The 21,052-nt window shown below is 33.7% G+C and overlaps 8 protein-coding genes across 8 annotated transcripts; 3 read left to right on the top strand and 5 right to left on the bottom strand.

The window, feature by feature from the left end:
- Positions 1-338: 338 nt before the first annotated feature.
- On the bottom strand, positions 339-2,486 carry ASCRUDRAFT_5813 (pre-mRNA polyadenylation factor Fip1 domain-containing protein; the record flags this gene model as incomplete). Its single annotated transcript, XM_020191208.1, has 1 exon — positions 339-2,486. One exon carries the CDS (start codon positions 2,484-2,486, stop codon positions 339-341), a length of 2,148 nt encoding a protein of 715 aa, XP_020050209.1.
- A 1,895-nt stretch (positions 2,487-4,381) lies between these two features.
- BUD3 (Bud3p) lies at positions 4,382-6,175 on the top strand (the record flags this gene model as incomplete). Its single annotated transcript, XM_020189761.1, has 3 exons — positions 4,382-5,216; positions 5,355-5,718; positions 5,908-6,175. Coding segments are annotated over 3 exons (1,467 nt in total), but the record flags the coding sequence as incomplete, so codon positions are not given.
- A 5,516-nt stretch (positions 6,176-11,691) lies between these two features.
- TMA64 (Tma64p) lies at positions 11,692-13,684 on the top strand. The gene has a single exon (XM_020192375.1). It carries the CDS (start codon positions 12,116-12,118, stop codon positions 13,658-13,660), a length of 1,545 nt encoding a protein of 514 aa, XP_020050207.1. The 5' UTR covers positions 11,692-12,115; the 3' UTR covers positions 13,661-13,684.
- Positions 13,685-13,789: 105 nt separating this feature from the next.
- On the bottom strand, positions 13,790-15,414 carry ASCRUDRAFT_83796 (PIG-S family GPI transamidase component; the record flags this gene model as incomplete). Its single annotated transcript, XM_020194856.1, has 1 exon — positions 13,790-15,414. The coding sequence occupies exon 1, from the start codon at positions 15,341-15,343 to the stop codon at positions 13,790-13,792; it is 1,554 nt and encodes a 517-aa protein (XP_020050206.1). The 5' UTR covers positions 15,344-15,414.
- Positions 15,415-15,714: 300 nt separating this feature from the next.
- Positions 15,715-16,593, bottom strand: MRPL1 (mitochondrial 54S ribosomal protein uL1m; the record flags this gene model as incomplete). The annotated part of the gene is made up of 1 exon (XM_020190104.1): positions 15,715-16,593. One exon carries the CDS (start codon positions 16,591-16,593, stop codon positions 15,715-15,717), a length of 879 nt encoding a protein of 292 aa, XP_020050205.1.
- A 328-nt stretch (positions 16,594-16,921) lies between these two features.
- On the bottom strand, positions 16,922-17,077 carry MRX14 (mitochondrial 54S ribosomal bL34m domain-containing protein; the record flags this gene model as incomplete). The annotated part of the gene is made up of 1 exon (XM_020190036.2): positions 16,922-17,077. A coding segment is annotated over one exon (156 nt), but the record flags the coding sequence as incomplete, so codon positions are not given.
- Positions 17,078-17,392: 315 nt separating this feature from the next.
- On the top strand, positions 17,393-20,040 carry ASCRUDRAFT_99509 (Zn(II)2Cys6 transcription factor domain-containing protein). Its single transcript, XM_020195278.1, has one exon. It carries the CDS (start codon positions 17,544-17,546, stop codon positions 19,755-19,757), a length of 2,214 nt encoding a protein of 737 aa, XP_020050203.1. The 5' UTR covers positions 17,393-17,543; the 3' UTR covers positions 19,758-20,040.
- A 284-nt stretch (positions 20,041-20,324) lies between these two features.
- Positions 20,325-21,017, bottom strand: SLD5 (DNA replication protein SLD5; the record flags this gene model as incomplete). Its single annotated transcript, XM_020190120.1, has 1 exon — positions 20,325-21,017. The coding sequence occupies one exon, from the start codon at positions 21,015-21,017 to the stop codon at positions 20,325-20,327; it is 693 nt and encodes a 230-aa protein (XP_020050202.1).
- Between the last annotated feature and the right edge of the window lie 35 nt (positions 21,018-21,052).

Here is a 21,052-nt window from a genome sequence, read left to right as displayed (position 1 = left end):
TTAATACCTTTTTATTTATTTTCACATTCAATTCTATTCATTAGTTGAAATAAAATCATCAAGTTCTTTTTTTCAAGTTTTTGATACTGTTAGTTTTTTTTACATATTATAATTTGTTATATGTTCACACAATTTTATTTAGATTCAAAGTTAATTTTTAATTTATGTTACATTGATCCAAATTTTTTTTAAAAAAACAACATATGAAAACAAGTTAATTAAAAACTAAAATACAGATATGAACTAAAGACTAAATTTTTTTGAATGATCTTTAGACAATAAATAAAATGAATTGAGAGAATTGATGGTGAAATGCTACTTTTCTTTCATTGTTCTTCTCATCTTCTTCTTCTGTCTCTGTATCTGTCTCTGTCTCTAAAATCTCTTTTGTAACTTCCAGGTCTTCTATCACGATCTCTGTCTCTGTCTCTGTCTCTAAAATCTCTTTTGTAACTTCCAGGTCTTCTATCACGATCTCTGTCTCTGTCTCTGTCTCTGTCTCTGTCCCTGCTATCTCTGTCTCTATCTCTGTAAGATCTAACATCTCTGTCATCTCTTTCTCTTTCTCTATCTCTTTCCCTGTCTCTAGTTCTATCTCTTTCTCTTTCACGACTACCTTTATCATTTTCATTATCTTTCTTGGTAGATAAGGATTTATCATTTGGTGTTGCAGTGTCATTTGCAAGATCCGGATCAAATTTCTGTTTTTCTTTTTCTTTTTCTTTTTCTTTTGCTTTCAATTTTTCTTTAGCCTTGGATTTATCTTTTAGTTTTGATTTTGATCTTTCTTTATCTCTAGTTCTTTCTTTATCTTTACCCTTTTCCTTTTCTTTTGATTTATTTTTTTCATTTTCAAAATTCGAATCTTTGTTTGAGATTAAATGGGATTGATCATTGCTGGAACTAGATGTTACTCTAGGAACTTTGGGCAAGCCAGAGGGTATACTCGGCAAAGATATATTGCTAGCAGTGATATTATTTGGATTTGTAGCGTTATTAGGGGCATTATTGGGATTAATAGTAGAGATGTTGGTAAGTGAATTACTATTTGAATTGTTAGTCAAGTTAATATTTGAGTTATTATTTGAATTAAGATTATTAAGACTATTAAGACTATTAAGATTATTAAGATTAAGATTATTAAGATTATTATTAGAGATTGCATTGCTAGATGAGAGTGGTTTTGCTGGAATTGTGGGCAAACTGGACAAACCATGATTATCATTATTTATATTAATATTCGGTAGATTCATGTTGGATAGATTCATAAGATTTGGCATGTTGATATTTGACATGTTGATATTTGGTAAGCCTATGCTGAGATTGTTTAAAGGGTCATTATTATTATTGTTGTTGTTAGAGTTGTTGTTGGTAAGAGTGTTGAGGTTGTTGAGTGTGCTGAGGGTATTGGGATTATTGTTCAAGTTATTGAAATTGGACAAGTTATTAAAGTTATTTAGATTGCCCAAGTTATTTATGTTGTTTAAGGGATTAGACATGTTGATGTTACCAAAATTGGACATTGGAAAGGGATGAGGGATTCCAAAACCCATTGGATTTAGGGAGTTTAAAATTGAAGAGTTTAGATTTGAAGGGTTGTTATTTAGAGGCAAGTTTGGGTTATTTTGGTTGATGCCGTTGAGATTTAATTTTAGTTGGAATTCGTTGAGGTCGAATTCTTTTCTCAAGTTTGATTGTTTTGTGCAATAGGCTATCCAAGTGATTTCGTTGAAACCGAAATTGAAGTAATCAGCTACATCAGCACCAGGCAACCTCCAGGGTTTTTCCTTTAGTTGGGATAGATTTAGAGTTGTTATTGGTTGACCATTTAGTTGGGCGATTTCGTCAATGTTGAGACCAGCAGATATGTTGTTCATTGAGGAAAGTTGAATATTGTCATTTGAGGCAATTGTTGTTGGTTCTATTTTTGAAGAGATTTGATTTGAATCCTCTTTGGTATGAAGCTGAGTGGAAGCTTTCAATGGGGAGGCAGTTGAGAGAGGATTTGCAGAATCTAAGGGGCCATCTATGATTAATTCTATATCCGACTCCTCATCTTCATCCTCATCATCGTCATCGTCGTCATCGTCGTCATCATCATCATTGTCATCATCATTATTGTCATCATTGTCATCATTGTCACCGCCTTCGTCATCACCATCTTTTTCCCGGGCTTCATTTTCATTTTCATTTTCGTTTTTGGTGTCAGTATTAGTATTATCATTATCATTTTCAAGGTCAAGATCAAGATCAAGATCGAGAGTCTGTTTTTTGTTTTTATCTTTTCCGTCAACATTGATATCGCTTTTCTTAGTAGTGGTGCTATCAATGAGACTGCTGGAATCATCTTTTTTGTTGATGAGATTCTGGATGATATTATCCTTAGAATCTAGGCTGAGATTGAGGTTTTCGTCATTTTTAGTTTGCAGCAAGGATGGTTCTTCGACTTCATCGTCACTGTAGATAAGCTCGTCATCGTCGTCCATGGTTGCCAGGCAAAAGAATCAAATAGCCAGTAATTGTCGTATTTTGCAGATAAGTAATGGCGATTGCACGAATCTATGCTCCATCTTTCTCCAAAGCTTGGGATATTCAACAGGAAAAAAAAACAGCTTGTTCACGTGATCTTTAAGCCAAACGAGCCCTAACCGAGCGGATTGCATTGCAAATAGATTCAGGGTTGGGTTCGTTAACAGACAAGACAATTTCGTAATAGTTACGGTGACTGCGAACAGGTTCTTGTGTCCGTGATGCGGCGGAGAGACGGGTTTTTCGAGAACCCTGCACCAATGCAAAATGAGGAAATAAAGTGGAATTGGGTTATGCTACTTGTGTTGCAGCGAGTTTAATTTGCGGGAGAGTGATTAATTAGACTTCAATTAAGGAATAAGATACATGCAAAGTACCTCATTAGGACACCAACCATTCGATAATTCCGGACATGTTGGAGGTTTTTTTGCCTCAGTGGAGTGGAAAATGGGTCTGGGGCAGAAGCAGCAGAAGCATCTCGACTTTTAATCTTTTGCGTTTTGTCGAGCAATGTGGAAAAATAGAGTTGGATAAAGTTGGGAGAAGGTATGTGAAAGCTACAAATCCAGCGAGAACTACTTCAAACACAGACCTCAGCTAGGAATATGCTGGGCCCAAAAGGAGGGTTTTGTTCTTCCACTTTTCTGTTTGGCCAAGGGTGACCCGAAGGGGAAATAATCACGACCCAAAAAATGGGAAATGTGTCAGTTTTGAGGAGGCACTTCGGGTGTGATCTGCAGCGAGGCAATGCGGGCCCCTAGCGCACCACAGACGCAGAAAGCGCGCAAACGGTGTGGGGCCCCTCGCAATTGCTGCGGCCAGCCAATGGCACCCTTCGAAAAGAGCAGGAATAGCCAAAAGCCTGCTGGTGTCACCGGAACTGCCACTGTGTCTGCTCGGAAGTCTGGTGCCGGTCCTGCACGTGAGTGCTGCGCCGGCTGGCGAAAAATTCAAGTTTTGTTTTGATTTTTTGTTTTGAATTTTAAGGTGTTGAATCGCAGTAGTGGATGTGGTATTTATTTACTGGGAAAAACAAGCAGGAGCTAAAACATTCACCAGCTATTCTCTTTCCTCTTTCCTCTGTTTGCCCATCACCAATCCACCAATCCACCAATCCTCCTCTGCCCTTCTGCTACTCTCCTTATATTGTCCTCTTCTGCTTCTTCTTCACATCCATCTTTGTATGTTCTTGATCTCTATTTCATGTCTTTAAAGAGAAATGAGTAGGCATAACTCTAATACCAACATAAACAATAACATAAACAATAATAACGCCAACAATATTATCACTTCTCCCACCACCTCCACCTCTGCTTCCAATTCTAATGATATAACACCCTCCCAGAACCAACCATCCTCCTCCAATAACACCTCCAAATCAACAAAGTCCTTGAAGCTGTTGAAGTCCTCCCGATCTTCCAAATCCCTTAGGATCTACTTGAGTAACGATTTGACTCACATAAGAAAACTATCGGAATGGGAGAAAATCATTCCCAACGCTGCTTATTTCATTGGCTTTGATGCTTTGATCTTTGGCAATTTCATCTCAATTGTTTACGAAGACCCCTTAACTGAAAAGATAAGCACCATCTTGATATCAAACCACGGAATATCCCAGTTCAACTCCCTAACTATAGACGAGAGATCCAGATACTATCCTGCTGTGCTAAATCTACTACCTGTCTTCAAGAACTCAAATGTCAGAAGATCCCTAGCCATAACTTCTCTAAGAGCCTACGCCAATTTAAACGACAATTTGAGACTAAACCTCTCCATCAAAAACAATCTCACCCCTCCCTCAAATCACCACCACAATAACAATACCTCTTCTAATGATAACAGCAATTTCGATTGGGACGAAACAACCGCTGGTGAAATGGCCTCCCAGATGAACCTAATCATCAACAAGTCCCCAGTCCAGCTAGGTCAACAGCTACTAAGACTAGGCCTCTTCCAACAATCCTCAATCAACTCAATTGTGCTCGACGTAGTCTATTCCGACGACAATTCATCCATCAAACAGAACAACAAATTAGTATTCCTATTGGGCGACCAACTAGACCAGTTATTTGATCCATTAACTGAATACTCCCCTGAATCAACTGATAAAATTTACAAACCGCCAAACAAACCACTCTCCTTTTACCAAAATTCAAGACTTATCTCAATATTCAATGATTCAAATCTAATATCCTCAATTTGCCAGGAACTACTAACTGTCCAAACAAACTTCACCATCAATTTGGTCAACTTTCTACAGAACTTTGTCATTCCACTAAGAATCAAAGTCTTGGAACATGGCATCGATAAATTACCAATATCAAAACTAAATTCAATTTTCCCTCCAACCATCGACGAAGTAACAAGAATCAACTGTATCTTCCTAGACGCCCTAAAATCGGCTCAACCTTATGGCTCCTTTGAAATCATAAAGGCCTGTGGCACCTCAATCCCCTATTTTTATAAAGCTTACATGAGACACGAAGCTGCAACAAGAAATTTTAATGACCAACTATCCTCCTTTCTAGACAACTTCCATCACCAAATTCCTGAAAGGATTGATACCTCCTATTTCACTAAAAGAAGAATTGAAACAATCATCCACGGTTCTTTAAACTTGACTAAACTAAAACTAATTCTAAATAGACTAATCAACGAAAAAATATCCCATTTAAACACCTTTACCAGTTCAAACAACAACAGCAACTCCAACAACAACAATCTCAACAACCTCAACAATCTCAACAACCTCAACAACCTCAACAATCTCAACAACCTCAACAACCTCAATAACATCTTTAATAGAAATACAAATCAAATCAAAGTCAACAACCATAAAAACTCTCTAATGATGAAAAAATTAATATCAAAATACTACAACTCATCAATCCAAACAATAGACTCATTCGGTAACGATAAACTAAAACCTTATGAAAGCAGAGTCTTCACTCCAACTGGAAAAATCTTAACTGAACTAGCAAATGGTTGGCCAATCGACCTTCAATACGGTTGGGTAAACAGAAGAGTCATATCCATTTTCGATTGCGAAAACTTAATGTCTGTAGATAATATGAAAGATGAAATTACCATCATCTTTAGCGATCACATTCTATTCCTAAAAATTATAGACGAAAACTACTACAACCAAATCAAGAAAAAACAAAGAAAATCAAGAAAACTAAGATCAAGGTCAAGAAATTTAACAATCCACTCAGATACTAATAATAACCATCACAGAGATGATAATGATAATAATAATGATAATGAAAACCACGAAAATCAATTTCATTTTGATCTACTCAATGATGAAGATTATGATGACAATATCCATACCCCATCAATATCAGATATCTTAATGAATTCCCTAATCAATGAAAGTCCAATTACAAATATCCCAAAGCTAAAAGTTTCTGGTTGGGCCGATATTTCAAATGTTTTCCCCTCAACCTATAACGATGGTGTCTTTTTACAGTTCTTTGTTACTGGAAATGGAATCAAATTGGATCCAAATCAACCAGAGCTAACCCAACACATGAGAAAATATAAACTAAGCGATCCAAATAAATTAAATGATGGCTATAAAATCATAGAATTAATCAATAAAGCTAAAATTCTAAACAAAAGCTCTCCCTTTCATCTTTTCAAATATTTGAAAAACGATTTCTCTATTTATTCAACTGCACATGAACAAAATGTCTATAACTCAGAGAAATCAAAATCTCCATTTGCCTTATTTTTAAATATAGATATTGATCAAAAATTGTTAATTGAGCACAACTTGTACGCCGGTTTATCCGTCAAATATCAAAGTGATGACGTTCTTAAAATATCCGGTTTAACCATTGATGGTTCTATAATAAATTCTATTATAAACTCTGATGACTTGTCTCGCTTTTTACTTGAAGAAATGTCTACATTATACTCAAACTATCTTTCAATTAGCAATTCCTCTTTGACAAATGACTTTATTGATTCAAATTCTCAAATTTCAAACTATTTAAAATACTACTGTTCAAAAGCTTCTCGTTCAAGAAAAACATCATCCAACTCAATTCAAAGAAACGACAAAAAAAGGCTAAGTCTGAGAAATTCCATCAATTCTACTCAAACCATAAATCAAAGATCTTCTTCAACAATCAACAGCAGTTTCTTCAAATCTGAAGAAAGCAAAATAAAAATAAAAACAAACTTGCCTGATATTAATACTAGTAAAAACTTACATGACATCGATGAAACCAAAATTAAGAATGAAACCAATGGAAATAATTTGGACTTGAATTTAAATTCAAATTCAAATTCAAATTCAAATTCAAACAATCTTGCGCACAAGAGAAGTCAATCTACTATAATCAATAAAAACAACTATGAAAATAATGTTCAGACAACACCAAAATCAAAATCTTTAAATCACATAAAACAAAGAGTTAACGGTGTTAATAACTCAAATGTGTCTCTGAAAAATAATAAAAGTATGTCTAGTGCTCAAAAAAATCAAGTTCAATCTCCAATTGCAAAAATTGCTAATAATTTCAACTTAACACCTAAAGCGGATTTGAACTATAACGCAGAAGTATCAAATTCTGGCACCGTTGTAAGAAGACGACCAATTAGTGAAAGTGACTTTGGCCAAATTAAGCAAGTCAATACTATTCAAAATAAAAAACGTATAGTAAGCTCTCCAAATTTGGACTTAAATAAAAGGAATATTTTACACAGTAAAAGTAAAAACAGATTACTGGAAAGGAATAATGACTCTAAACCATCAATGCCTCCTAAATCACCAAGTTTCTTTGGCCGTTTATTCAGGTCTTCAAAATCAAGAAAGTCATCTATGAATAAAATAGCAAATGATTCTACTCAAGATTCAAACGGTTCAATTCAAAAAAAAGAAAGTCAGTCTTTTTCTAGAGATTCCTATAACAAATCAAAAGAATCAACTCAATCAATTCAAACACATAAAGCAAGTTTAACTGATATTTCAAAGGCAAAAAATGTTGAACATGAACCTAAAAAACTCAAAAGAAAAATAACAAGATTTTTCAATACAGCATCTAATATGAATTTGAACGATGCTATGAAAACACCAACAATAGATAGAAAAAGCTCGGTATTAACACCTAAATCAAGACATTCTATTGAAATGTCAGTGAAAAAAAAAACATCATTATCATCAACACATGGAAAAAGTAGATCAGTTCCTGTTTTTCCAACAACACCAACACCAACAGCACGAACTAAAATGATACCTATGAATACGCCCAAATCGAGATCTGTGACACCAATATCCCAATTAATTGGAGCACCAACTATAAAATCATTAGAGACCTCCCAATCTAGACTGTTGCTTTCCAAAAACCCATTGGGGGTCTCAAGAACATTTAATTCTCCTCTCCAGCAATTAAACTATTTGCCAACGCCAACAGCTACACCAGAAGACAGCTTAATACCCAAACAAAGCAATTTGGCTGAACCTCCTACACCAGATTCTGAAAATCTTGAAAATTTGATACCCAAGAAAGGCATTTTACCACAACCCCCTTCCCCAGTTTCTATAAAAAAAATAAGTGTTAGAATGCCAGATCCTACCATTGTTGCCAGCAACATTGAGTTAACAATTGGAACCAGAAAGGTGAAAGAACGTGATACATTTCGCGATATAACAAATGAATTTGATGGGAGTTCTAGGACTATTAACAAAAGGATTCAGCATTCAGATCCTGGAAATTTGATGGGCGCAAAGGAAGCCACGTTTATTGAATCAAGTGTTTTTTTAGATGAAGATAACAATGGTCAAAACTGGATCATGGCTAGGGAGAATTCTTCAATTTCTGCTTTTTATAAATTGAATGGAAAGGATTCACTGACTCAAAAAGATATAAATAAAGAAATTGTGTCGGGTGAAAAAGATTTGCCAGAAGAACTAGATTTTAGTAAATTAATAGGACAAGAACCTTTTCCTGCAAGCTCTACAATGAAAGACTTTTCTCCATGGGAAGTCAATAAAGTCTCATCAAATTGGAAAATTGCAAGAGACAATTCTTCATTTTCATCTCTTGCTCAACCTCAGATCAGAGCTGAATCAACTGACTTACAATCTAGAATTTATGAATTGAAACGAAATGAATCAGTTGTTGGAAATGACACGACTCCTAACTGGATTCTCAGTCGAGATAATTCTTCTCTACGAACTCTCACTCAAGCATTCAACAAAAACATAGCATCGTCAAAAAGTATTAAATCACTCGGTCTTCACAGCAAAAAGTTATCTATTTCAGATTTGAGAAAGAAAGAAAATGATGACAAAAAAATGCAAGAAGAAACTGAAGGATTCAGGACACCTATTTTGAAAGTTGGATTCCAGTCAGTGGATGATGTTGACAAAAGCATTATTACAGATAATAACTATGTAACTGATGACATAATGAATCACGCAATCAAGTTGGACCCTTTTAACGATGGGTTACCTCCTCTTGATTCACCTGAAGATTTCAGTCCAGATTTTAATGACTTTAAATTTGAGAAGATTCTTAATGAAATGGGGACCAGCTCTGATCTTAGTAATAATTTTGTTGCTTCTAAAGAAAGCGGCTTCTCTTTAAATGTGGATAATATTGAAAGACACAACTCACTTACTTTAAGAAAGAAAATTAGTAGCGATTTAAACAAGGCATTTGAAGAAAGCAATGAGTTTCATAATGCTACTAATTTTGATCATACATTTGAGGAATCAATAAACGAAATATCAGATGCTGGGTCGGATGAACCAGTTCGATACAGATTTCGAACTTCTCTTGATGATGGAAATATTTCAAATGAAAATATTTCAACGGACAATCATGAAGACAAAAATTTTGTTAAACTTGAAAAATCACCAAATTCAGAAAATTATGAAAACCATGAAAATGTGATCTTTAATAAAACTAATGGAGGAGTTGATAATAACGCCAACCAATTTTACAGCCCAGCAATAACCACGTCAACATCAAAAAGTAAAGTATCAATGGATACAGACATTGGACGATCAATTGTAATAGCAGAGGCCCAGCACGTTTTCATCAAAAATGAAGTTGTCAAGAAAACACCAGAAGTTTTTAAGTACAAAAATACTGAAGAATTTCACCATGGTTCAGAAAATGATGAAGATTCATTTGGGGAATCGGAATCATTTTCACTGGAAGATAAAGTCAGGAGTGAACCAGTGGAAAAAGAAGAAATAATCGAAGAAAAAAGATTGCCATTATGGTATTCTCCAAGTGACTTAAATATCCAAGGTATCGATCAGCAAACATACATTAATAAAGTTCAAAGATTAAATTCTATTAAATTTGATGATCCAGTACTACTCCATGATGAATCTTATGATTATTTGGCCAAGTTGGTGGATAGGTCAATTTCTTTTACAAATTTAATCACAAGAGATGAATCAGCCTCTACAATCAAAAATGAAAATGGAGATGGATCTAGTATTCCTCCTCTGTTGAGCAAGACACAGTTAAGTGGTAAAACTATGCCCCGTTCTTTTTCTTCATCAAAATACCTTGCTACTTACATTCATAGTGGGCAAACACAATCTAATCTTTTCCGCTTAAAGGAAGAAGACTCTCAATTAGATATGTAAATAAAAGACACTTTTCTTAGAGATAGAAAAATGTTTTAATTTTTTTTAAGTTCTTCCTTGGTTTTTGTGTATTTTTTTTATATTTTTGTTGATACTCTTTATTTTTTTGTTTTTTTTATTCTTTTTTTTACTCTTTACTTTTTTTAGCTTTCTTTTCTAACAGTCTTTCATTTTAAATTTATTATAATGAAACTATTCTCGGTTTTTGATTAATTTTTTTTTGTTTTCTTTTGTTGTTTTTTCATATAATTTTTTCTTAGACATTGTGTGGTAAAATATGTTATACTGTTGATTATTTATCGTTAGTTTCTTATCTATTTACTTTGATTTTTTTTAATTATTTACTATACCTACTATATTTATTATATTTATTATATTTACTATATACCCCAATTTTTATATTGAGATAATTTGAGCTTTTTTTTCTGTTTATTTTAGTTTGTGAATTTTATTAGCATTTGATTGATCCTTATTATATTATTTTAATTTAATTTAATTTAATTTAATTTAATTTAATTTAATTTAATTTATATTTTCGGTTGAAACGATATACTTGCAATCAATTTTCTTTGTGTTTTTAATTTCAAAACTTCTGATTTTAAGCAAAAGAATATTTTTTGTAGCTTTTTGTTTGTGTTTTCTTTTGTGTTTTTTATTTCGGTTTTTGAAACCAAAAAGTTGGAAAGCCGTAAAACAAGATTTATTGAACAGACCCTGCATATTTCCACAGCACAGAAGAAGATTTTATGGTTGATTTGGTGTTTGAGAACAATAGGCCAGGGCAGTTTTGGCTTTTCAATTGAATAAAGAGCTTTTTATGTTGATTTTAGTGCTGGAATTATGTTAATTTTAGTACTGGAATTATGTTGTTTTAATATGTAGGTCTTTTGGAGGAATGGCTTTTTTTTCATTGTTCTACCAAACGTGAATCAATTCAAGCAAAATAACATTAGCTTGCTTGCAAATATAAAAATTGTTTTGCAAAAGTGTTCTTTAAATCAAAAAATTGCATAATCCTAGTGATTCTTCTTGTTCGAGTCTATTATGAAATTAACCATAAATTGATGAAATTGCATCATAAATGAGTTTTTTTTAATTTAAATTACACACTAGTGTTAATAACCATCAAAATACTATAAAATACAGTTTATAAACAGTGGTTTTCAAAAAAAATCTTCATAAAAGGGCAGTAGTTGACTAGAGAAGTAGATTGTGGATTATGTTCAGTTTGGTAATCAGCAACACAGCTATTGTTCTTTGACATATTTGTTTGGAAGCCTGTTACGCAGATTCAGAACAATCAAAATGGACTAACCAAACAATCATCCAGTAAAATAACGTTAAAGTAACGGTAGATATCTATTGGTTTCCAAAGAATTCGATAGAATTTGACTTTTGATGGAGGTGTTTTTTGTTTGCGAGAAAAAAAAGCGGTTTAGAAATTGACTTTTTCAGCAATGGGAAAAAAACTCCAGCAAAGAGAATTAAAGGTTTGTTTTTGATTCCCAGCAAATAACCATCTCAAAATGTCGTTAGATCCTTCATTACAAACTGTTTTCAAAAAAAATCCCAATGTATGCTGATTTAATATGAGCTTTTCTAGATGTTTCTAGTTGTCCTGATCACATTAATAACTAACCATTTGATTTCTAGGTCAAAAATTTTTCCAACCTAAAATCGTCAGAAAGAAGAAGAATTTTTAGTCTCATCAACTCCAAGTACAATATCCACCAGGAAGACGAGAAAACTGTTTTTCCAACTATAACAAAAAACTCAAACTTCAAGTCTGAAAGAGGTGTTACAGGCACACTTTATACTGATGAAAGACAAAACGTCTTGTGGTTTAAAACCAGAAATTTTGTTGATTACATTCCAACTGTTTTTACTCTATGGAAATGTCCTTACATTTTGCCCTTTGTCTTCACTCATGAACTTGTGATTAAAAACATCAAAAATGGTGCTAATTTAATGTTGCCAGGCTCACTCCCTCCATTTGACAAAGCCTGTAAAAAGAATGCACTTGTTGCTATTGCTGATTACAAATCACCAAACGTTTGTATTGCAGTTGGCAAATGTTTGTTGAATTTACACCAATATGACGACGTTATTGGTAAAAGTGGCATCGCAGTTCAAATAATTCATCACTTTGATGACTATCTCAAGTTGTTGTCAAAAGACGAAACTCAAATCCCTAAATCTATTGAAATTAAAGATTATAATAATTCAGAAACTCCCAATCAAGAAACTTCAATTAATAAAAATTGCGAAAAAAACATAAAAGGCCAAGAAATTGTTCAAGGCAAAGATATCAATTCAAATGAGATTGAAGATGAAAATTTATCTGAGACTAAAGATAAATCAGAAATAAGCAATTCAAAAAATGAATCTACTGGTTTTGAGAATTTAATTGAAACTGAAACTGAAACTGAAACTAAAAAGGAAAAGGAAAAGGAAAAGGATGAAATAGAAGGTTTAGCTGAAATTGCAGATAAACTTACCATAGAAGAAACTGATAATTTTTTCAAAAAAGCATTATTTCAAACTTTATACCAAGATAAAATTGATATACCTATTAATGCTTCAAGCTTTATGGATATTCATATTAAAAAAAATTTACCAGTTCTTTCAAACTCAAATCTTCTAGTAATCAAGAAAACCTCATGGAAAAAAAGTGCCAAATTTTTAAAAGCGATGGAAAAGCAAAATTTTCTAAAATTAAAAGGAAAAGGCGATGATCTTGTAATTACTGGCGTGTCAAATAGAGATAATAATGAAGAAATCAGAACATTTATTCCGTATCGAATCAAAAAAATCAACAATAATTCTTCTAGTGCAAGCAATGCAGCAAATGGTAAAGATGGCAATAAATCTCAAAAACCTGGAAAATTGATCTTACAAACCCTATGGAAACCAGTTTCAAAAACTAGAGGAGTATTTCAAGCAGTTGGAAAACCTTTTATTGGTTATTATACAAATAAAGAGTTGAGAGAAATACTTGTTGAGTATATTAATAAACAAGAGCTTTTTCATCCAAATGATAAAAGAAGCATTGTTCTAGACGACACTTTAAGCTCTATCATTAATTTTCCAAAGACTGCTAAGAGCAAGGCTATTGGCAGAGATAAAATATTTAATGAATTGTTAAAAGGGTTCACTGAATTTTATAGAGTGTTAAAACCGGATCAAGATGAAAATGAGGTTTCGCCAACAAGAGGAAAAGCTCCTAAGGTGTCAATTGTTGCAGAAACTAAAATTGGAAGAAAAAATGTTACAAAGATTACAAATTTTGAGAAATTTTTCATTCGATCAGATTCCTTTGCAGAAGAATTAAGAGTTAAATGTTCAGGTTCAACGACCATTGGACCTTGCGTTCAAAATCCTAATCTTTTGGAAGTGGCAGTCCAAGGGTCTCATATTAAATTAGTGACTGAATTGTTAATAAGTAAAGGTTTAGATGCCAGTTGGATAACAAGTGAGGATAAAACTAAAAGTAAAAAGAAAAAACAAACATAAGTATTACAATTTATAAATCGAAACAATATAAATATTTACTAGTAATTTCTAATAAAAAATTTCTAATTTAAAGTAAATAATGCAAATTAAAGAAAAAAATTTTAATAAAGAAAAAAAACAGTGAAAAAATTAACGAAAATCTTGTAGCACTCTAATTAAGCCAATAAATAATATGGTGAGGGCGGGTCCCAATAATGGAGAATAAACAGCAAATTTATGTTCTTCAGGGAAATAAACTTGTTGAACCATTTCCTTTTCAAAAAAGGCAGAATCGCTTTGAACTAAAGCTTCATTACTTGTTTTACAACCAATAGACCAGTTTCCATTATTCAAGTAAGATATTGTTTTGTCAATTAGATTTAAAGTTTGCTGAACATGATATAGGGTTTTATCCGGAATTGCAATATTTTTTAGACTTTGAGATAAATTCATCAAAGAAGATAGGTTGTTGATTGATTTAAAAATGTTTTGAATTGATAGAAACCTAGTTAAGATATCAAATCTGATATAGGGAGATTTGGGTAATTTGGGCAAACCAAATAGAGTAATAATATGAGAAGTGAAGATTTCCATTACTGGAAGCAAATCAAGTTTAGATAAATTTGGGCCATTTTGGGTAGTATTCCAATTAAGGATTTTGACAGCACCATATTGTGGGATAATGAAAGAATTGGAAGTTGAATTTTGGATTAGTAATGGGGAGTAAGTCTTTGAAGGAATATAAAGAATCAAGTTTATGAAAGAAGTATGTGATTGAGAATTTGAAGATATTAAAGAGTTATCTAAATTCCAATCATCGTGATTAATAAAAGTGGCAATATCAGATTGTTTTAAGATATAAGCATTTTTGGATAGATCAAAGGTTGGCTCGAAGGATAGTTGAGAATAAAACTGAATTTGGGAATTAACTGTTAAGTTTGTGAAGGAGGACAAATGATTGAATAAAGGTTTTAAATAAGTATCAAAGGCGTTTTGGATATCCCAGTTCAAATCGTCACCATCACCATATAGTAATGAAAATGATAAATGATAGTTTGGAGCATGAATTGCTATTGTGTCTTGTTTTTGATCATCTTGTTTTTTTTGAGGAAAGTAGTAATCAATTTCAGATTCAAGTAGGTGATTTAGTATAAATTTTGAAATAAAATCAGCAACATAGTTGGTTGCTACAATATTGTCAGTATAGTAGATGGTCGATTCCTTTGAAAAGGGTGAAATAAAATAGCTTTCATTTGCATCAGTGTATTTTAGATTTAGGATATAGTTGTTCTTTTTGTCTATTTGAGGGATAGGATGTTGGCTTTTAAGGTTTTTTAGAGTAATTGACCAATTTAGATGGTTATAGATGTGATTTGGGTTCGTTAATTGAGAGTTTTTGATTAGAGAAGCAAGGTCGTTATTAATTATTGTTTGAGAATTTGAGAGTAAGGAATCCATATCAGAGGAAGGTAGGTTTATGTATATGGGGATGTTTATGGATATGTTGTTATGTGTCAATAGATTCTGGAAATTGTATTTTGATATTTGATCAATTGGCAAAACTGCTCTATAAATTGAAGTTGTTAAAAGCCATATTGGAGTTCCAATGAAGAGTATTGTGAAGACAAAAGAGAGATAAGTTTTTATACGGATGTTTATGTTTTGTTTAGTGTCTTTCAGCAAAGAGGATTTATTATTTTGCATTGTGGGAACATTTATGTTGTAAAAGCTGTTTGAAATATTATTCTGAATATTGTGCTAGTTAGTTATAAGTATTAATTGTAGTTGTTAATTATGGTTGATTATATTTGATGTGATCTAATAGTTCGAAACTGGATTTTGACAAGTTTTTATAAGGTCTGTATCACGTGGTGTGATATCTGAGGGCACCGTGATTGTGGATGATGTCATGTGATGTGCGTTTATATGTGTTGTTTGCATCAACATGCATGATATGGACGATTTTATATTTGTGGTGGTGATGATGGTGATGATGATTTTATTATTGATTGGCTAATTCAAATTAGTATATATACAAGATTTATAAATGGAAATATATAATTAGAAAAAGGAAATTAGAAATCAATAACAATGCCTGGACCACGAGGAGTAGAGATGGTTGCTTGAGCAAGGATGGAAGGTCTTTTAGCTTTTTGTTGGGTTATGGCATCACGAACAGCCTTTGAGAAGGCTAATACATTTTCGTATACTTGAGCATCAGAGAAGTTTGATCTACCAACAGCAACAGATACAGAGAGACCCTTTTGTTTGAAGGGGACAGAGGATAGAGAGGAATCTAGAAAGGTTGATAAATCATCGTTGATTGTGTTTTTTTTGACTGAGGGTAGTAAGCCCTTTGGACCTAAAATTTTTGCTAGATTTTTAGTTAGTGGAGTAGCCATCTCTGAAGTTGCAAAAGACTTGTGGATATTTGATATGTCGATTTGGTTGTTTTTGATTTTTTCAATTAAATCCAAGCCGCCGATGTATTTGATGTTTGATAAATTCTCACATAGTTTTATTTGGTCAGGTTTGGTTGTGAAGATCATGATGTTGATTTCCTTCAAAGGGTGAGGAAGTTTGACAGATGAGTTTAGAGGGATACTAGATTTATCCATGACAATGTCGCAATTAACAGAGATGGTACCTTCGGTGGGAGATCTACCGACTTCAGCAGCTCTTAGGAATCTTAAAGCTTGGGGTATTTTCATGTAAAAGGGGGACAAGGAGGGCGACAAACGGGCTCGTAAACGACGTCTTATGAACCTTTGCTGTTTTCTTTTAGCGATTTGTTCTTTATTTGATTTCGATTGTTTTTGCCTGGCAATGACTTGTTGTGAAAGCTCGGAAGCAAAAAGATATGAGTTTAGAGTGGAAAAGGATCGGATATTGCTGAGAATATTCGCCAGGGAAATGTACCTGGATATAGAAGAAGAGGAAGAGAAGGAAATCATTTTGAGGAACAAAAATTGAGACAAGCCAAAGCAGGCACACTGGGGTTGGTTGGTTGATTTGTATTATATCATTTACTTTTGTCGTCATGTTGAACTGTGAGGTTGAAATTCATTTTTTCATGTCGAGACTGGAGCGGGTAACGGAGTGAAACTCTAATTGGAATTTATTAGGACGAAAATACAGAGGAGAGAAGAGAGAAGAGAGAAGAGAATAGAGAATAGAGGAAAAGAAAATGTTGAGAAACTATGTACATGGATATACAATCAATCAAATAACCAATCCATTGGGTAGGAATGAGCATATGGTGTGGGAGGGAGAAGATGCGATTCAGTGAGTCAAGTACCATCTACCTTTGCTCCTTCTTCGTTGCATGATTTTTCTTCCAGTTCGCGAGGTCATTCTGGCAAAGAAACCAAACCTTCTCTTTCTTTTGAGGGTACTGGGCTGATACGTGTTACCTCTGGCCTTCCAACGACGTTGCAACGAGAGAAGAGGACTGGGAGCAAAGAAGGGCGAGACAACAGAAGAGGACGAGACGAGGAGCGAGGAGGAGGAGAGCAGGGGAAAAGCAGGGCCCTGGACGAGGAAGGGCGGCAAGGAGCGGCAGAGTGCGCGCGCAGCAGAGGCAGCAGAGGCAGCAGAAATCATGGCAGACGAGAAGCACACGAAGCACACGCAGCACAGGAAGCAGAAAAGTTGCTCTTAAGCTGAGTCTACGCACGTGAAGGTCACGGGATGAGACTGCCGGGGCCGAGGGCGCGAGATCCGAACAGGCAGAAAAAACAGAAAAGCAGTGTTTGTTTTACCTGCTTCCTGTTCTTCTTCTCCTTCTCCTTCGCCCTCCCCTGCTGCTTCTCCAGCTTTGTCTGCCCTGATCCTGCTGCTTCCCCTGCTGCCTCTGCTGCGTGAACCGCCCTCCGCTGCGTCCTCCGCCTTCTCTGCGCTAGAAATGGCCCTCACCTCAACGTCCTCCCACCGCTCTTCAACGGCTTCCAACCACAATGCCAACATCAACATCAACAGCAACTCCAATGGCTCCAACATCAACAACCGCAACTCCTCCCATATTTCCATCAACAGCAAGACCACAGACATTAACATCTCCTCTGTTTTTCACGTCAAGTCCTTGAGCCACACCAGCAGAAATGCTGCCTTGAAACAACAAGAGGTCCTCAGCCAGTTCAATGCCAGAATCTTTTTCGACAAGCTCTCCAACCAACCTCTATTGGCCCTCAACGCTTGCCAGAAGTGCAGAAAACTCAAGCGAAAGTGCACCAAGAACAAGCCCTACTGTCTTAATTGCTTCAAAACCAACCATGAGTGCATCTACATTGAAAAATTAAAGGACTCGCCTGATGCCACTGTCTTTTCCTCTGCTGACTACGTCAAGGACTCTTCCACCTTGGATACAACCTACAACGACATCTCTAGTCTACGAACAACCTCCTCCTCCTCCACCACCACCACAAGCCAGATCCACAAAAGCAGCAACATAATCAACATTTCAAACAACCTATCCGTCAACCCCAACAAAAGACGAAGACACCCCCCACGACTATACAGAAAAGTCGACTCCTTGAACGACATCGCCATCAATCCCAACCCAAATACCTACAACAACAGATTCCTTGCCCCAAACGAATCCCACGACCTCTCAAACAACACCATCATCTCAAACCTCACAGACTATGATGGCCACAATTACAACCATTCCTATAACGACACCGACAATTATAACGACAATTATAATGAAAATGACAACATAATCGACAATGACAATGATATAGACAACGAAAATGATATCGACAACGACAACATCAACATCAAACTAAACAACTTTGAGGCAATCATGGGCAATTCCTCAATGAACAAAAGATTGAAAAAAAATTCCTATCTGGACATGTCAAAACACATGAACCTCTTCAGCGCAAAAATCCCTTTTGCCTACAAACTTGAACATTCTGCCATCCCCAATTCTAACACCCAAAACAACTCCATTTCCACTGATAATAATCCCAATACCACCCATAATATTGCCAATACTAACGCTAGTACCACAAATTCTACCATCACTGCTAATAACAACAATAACGATGACGATGAAGACCAAGTTAATGAAAACATCATAAATAATAACATCATAAATAATAACATTTCCTTTCAGGATCCTCTAGAAGCCTCCCAATTTTATCTGCTATACAATTTTCATAATCCTCTTTTAAACAACGATATAAACAATAATAATAATAATGATAATAATAATAATAATAATAATAATAACAATAATAATAATAATAATAATAACAGCAACAACAACAACAGTAACAACAATATCACAAATAACTCAATTATAAACCCTGATAGTGAATTACTAGACGACTTTAAAATTATACAAGATGCAATCAAAAATATGAACAATACCATGTCCACTTTTAGTAATAACCCAGAAATAAATAACGATATCAACAATACAGACAATCAAAATGAAAACTATGACGAAAACGATATAGATAATGATATAGACCATGACAATGATCATGATATAGATCATGGCAATAATCATGATATAGATCATGATAACAATAGTGATAACGAAAATGAAAATGAAAATGAAAATGAAAATGAAAATGAAAATGAAAACGATAATGAAAACGATAATGAAAACGATAACGAAAATGATAACGAAAATGATAACGAAATCGATAACGAAAACGACAATGAAAGTAATATAGACAATGACAATGATAATGATATCAAAAACGACGGCAATATAGAAAACGAAATTGAAAATAACATAAATAACCATAACCAGAATTTCCATCAGAACAACAATCAAATTGACGCCCTGATCAACAACCAAAAACAGAATAAATCAAACTTCAATATCTTCAATAACATTGATCACCTTCATGACGTCAATAACACTGACTCATCTATCAATACAATAAAAAACAACACAAATCATTCAACCTCTCCCAATCAATCATCAAATGGCAATACCATTAACGATAACGATAACGATAACGAAAATAATCCAAAATCTATTCTCCACTCTTCAAAGATCATACACAATAACATCAAAATAAATAAACCAGTTGAAGCTCTAATAGATCCTGAACTAATAAGCTATAGCCAACCTTTTGATCACAAAACAAATATATAACTTATAATGTATAACATATCACACACACACACACACACTACATATAACATATCGAATATAATATATGACAATAAATGATAATACATGGTGCTAACTATATATTTAGTCAACACCATTATTATCATCATCAATTCCACTACTATTCAGTGTATCTAGTAATTTCATATAATATTCTCATTATTTTATTATTTTATTATCTGCCTTGCTTTTACTGTGTTTTGCTGCTTATTTTATCAATTTAAAGGGCTTTATTTATCTTTTGGAGTTTTATATATCTTGAATATTGATCCTTTATCAACTATCTGTTAAATTTTTTTTCTTTTTATCCTATTTTCATTTTTGTTCTTGTTTACATTTTCAAAATTCTTTTCACTTATCTTATCTCATCTTATCTTATCTTATTGATTGATTAATTGATTGATTGATTTACCCGATTTATTTATTTCTTGATTGTTTTCCTTTTATTTATACTTTTAATTAATATTTATATTTGTATATTTTACTTAATAAAATTTCTTGCTTTCCTTGATATCTGATCCTCATCTTATACGCTTTATCTTCACCAAGTCATATCAATACAATGTCTTTACTATCTATATATCTTTTAACTGATCTATATCTTATAGCATAGATAAAATCCTTCTCTAGCTCAACCTTATCGTCTTCTCCAACTGTTATTTCCTCTGCTATCTCATTTATCACTTTTATGAAAACCATCTTGTCTAAATCTGGTTTGTTTATCATCGATATCCCTCCACTTTCATCATCTAACAATTGTAAATGTTCTGGCACATTTTTCAAAAAACTGTCATTGTATAACTGGCAAATCGTCTTGAAATGATTAACCATATAGTTTAATTCGTTTTTACTTAGCTTGACCATCTCTTGATCTGAATTATTTATAAACAAATTATACTCATCAATCTTAAACAATCTCAACCTCAAATACGATCGAACTAAAAAATTGATTCTCTCAATCTCGCTCTCTATGATGAGCAACTTCAACTTGATATCTTTGTCATTTTTTTCCAATTCTATAGAATTCAACTCGATTATCTCTACTTGAGATCGCAATCGTTTTAAAATAGTCTCTATTAACTCGCTCTCGTAGGGAAGTAGCTCTGGTGACATTCTTTCTGATATCCAAATTTGAACCAACTTTTTGTATTCATCTTCTTTTATTTTAGCTGAATTTACAGACTTGGGTCTTTTCAAATTAATATCACTTTCTAACTCTTTTAAAATATCATCAATATCCATTTTATATCTTGACTACTCCCACTCTTCTCCCGATT

The sequence above is a fragment of the Ascoidea rubescens genome (genome assembly GCF_001661345.1).
Source record: "Ascoidea rubescens DSM 1968 unplaced genomic scaffold ASCRUscaffold_1, whole genome shotgun sequence".
Classification (NCBI taxonomy): domain Eukaryota; kingdom Fungi; phylum Ascomycota; class Saccharomycetes; order Ascoideales; family Ascoideaceae; genus Ascoidea; species Ascoidea rubescens.
This window is presented reverse-complemented; position numbering and strand designations above follow the sequence as displayed.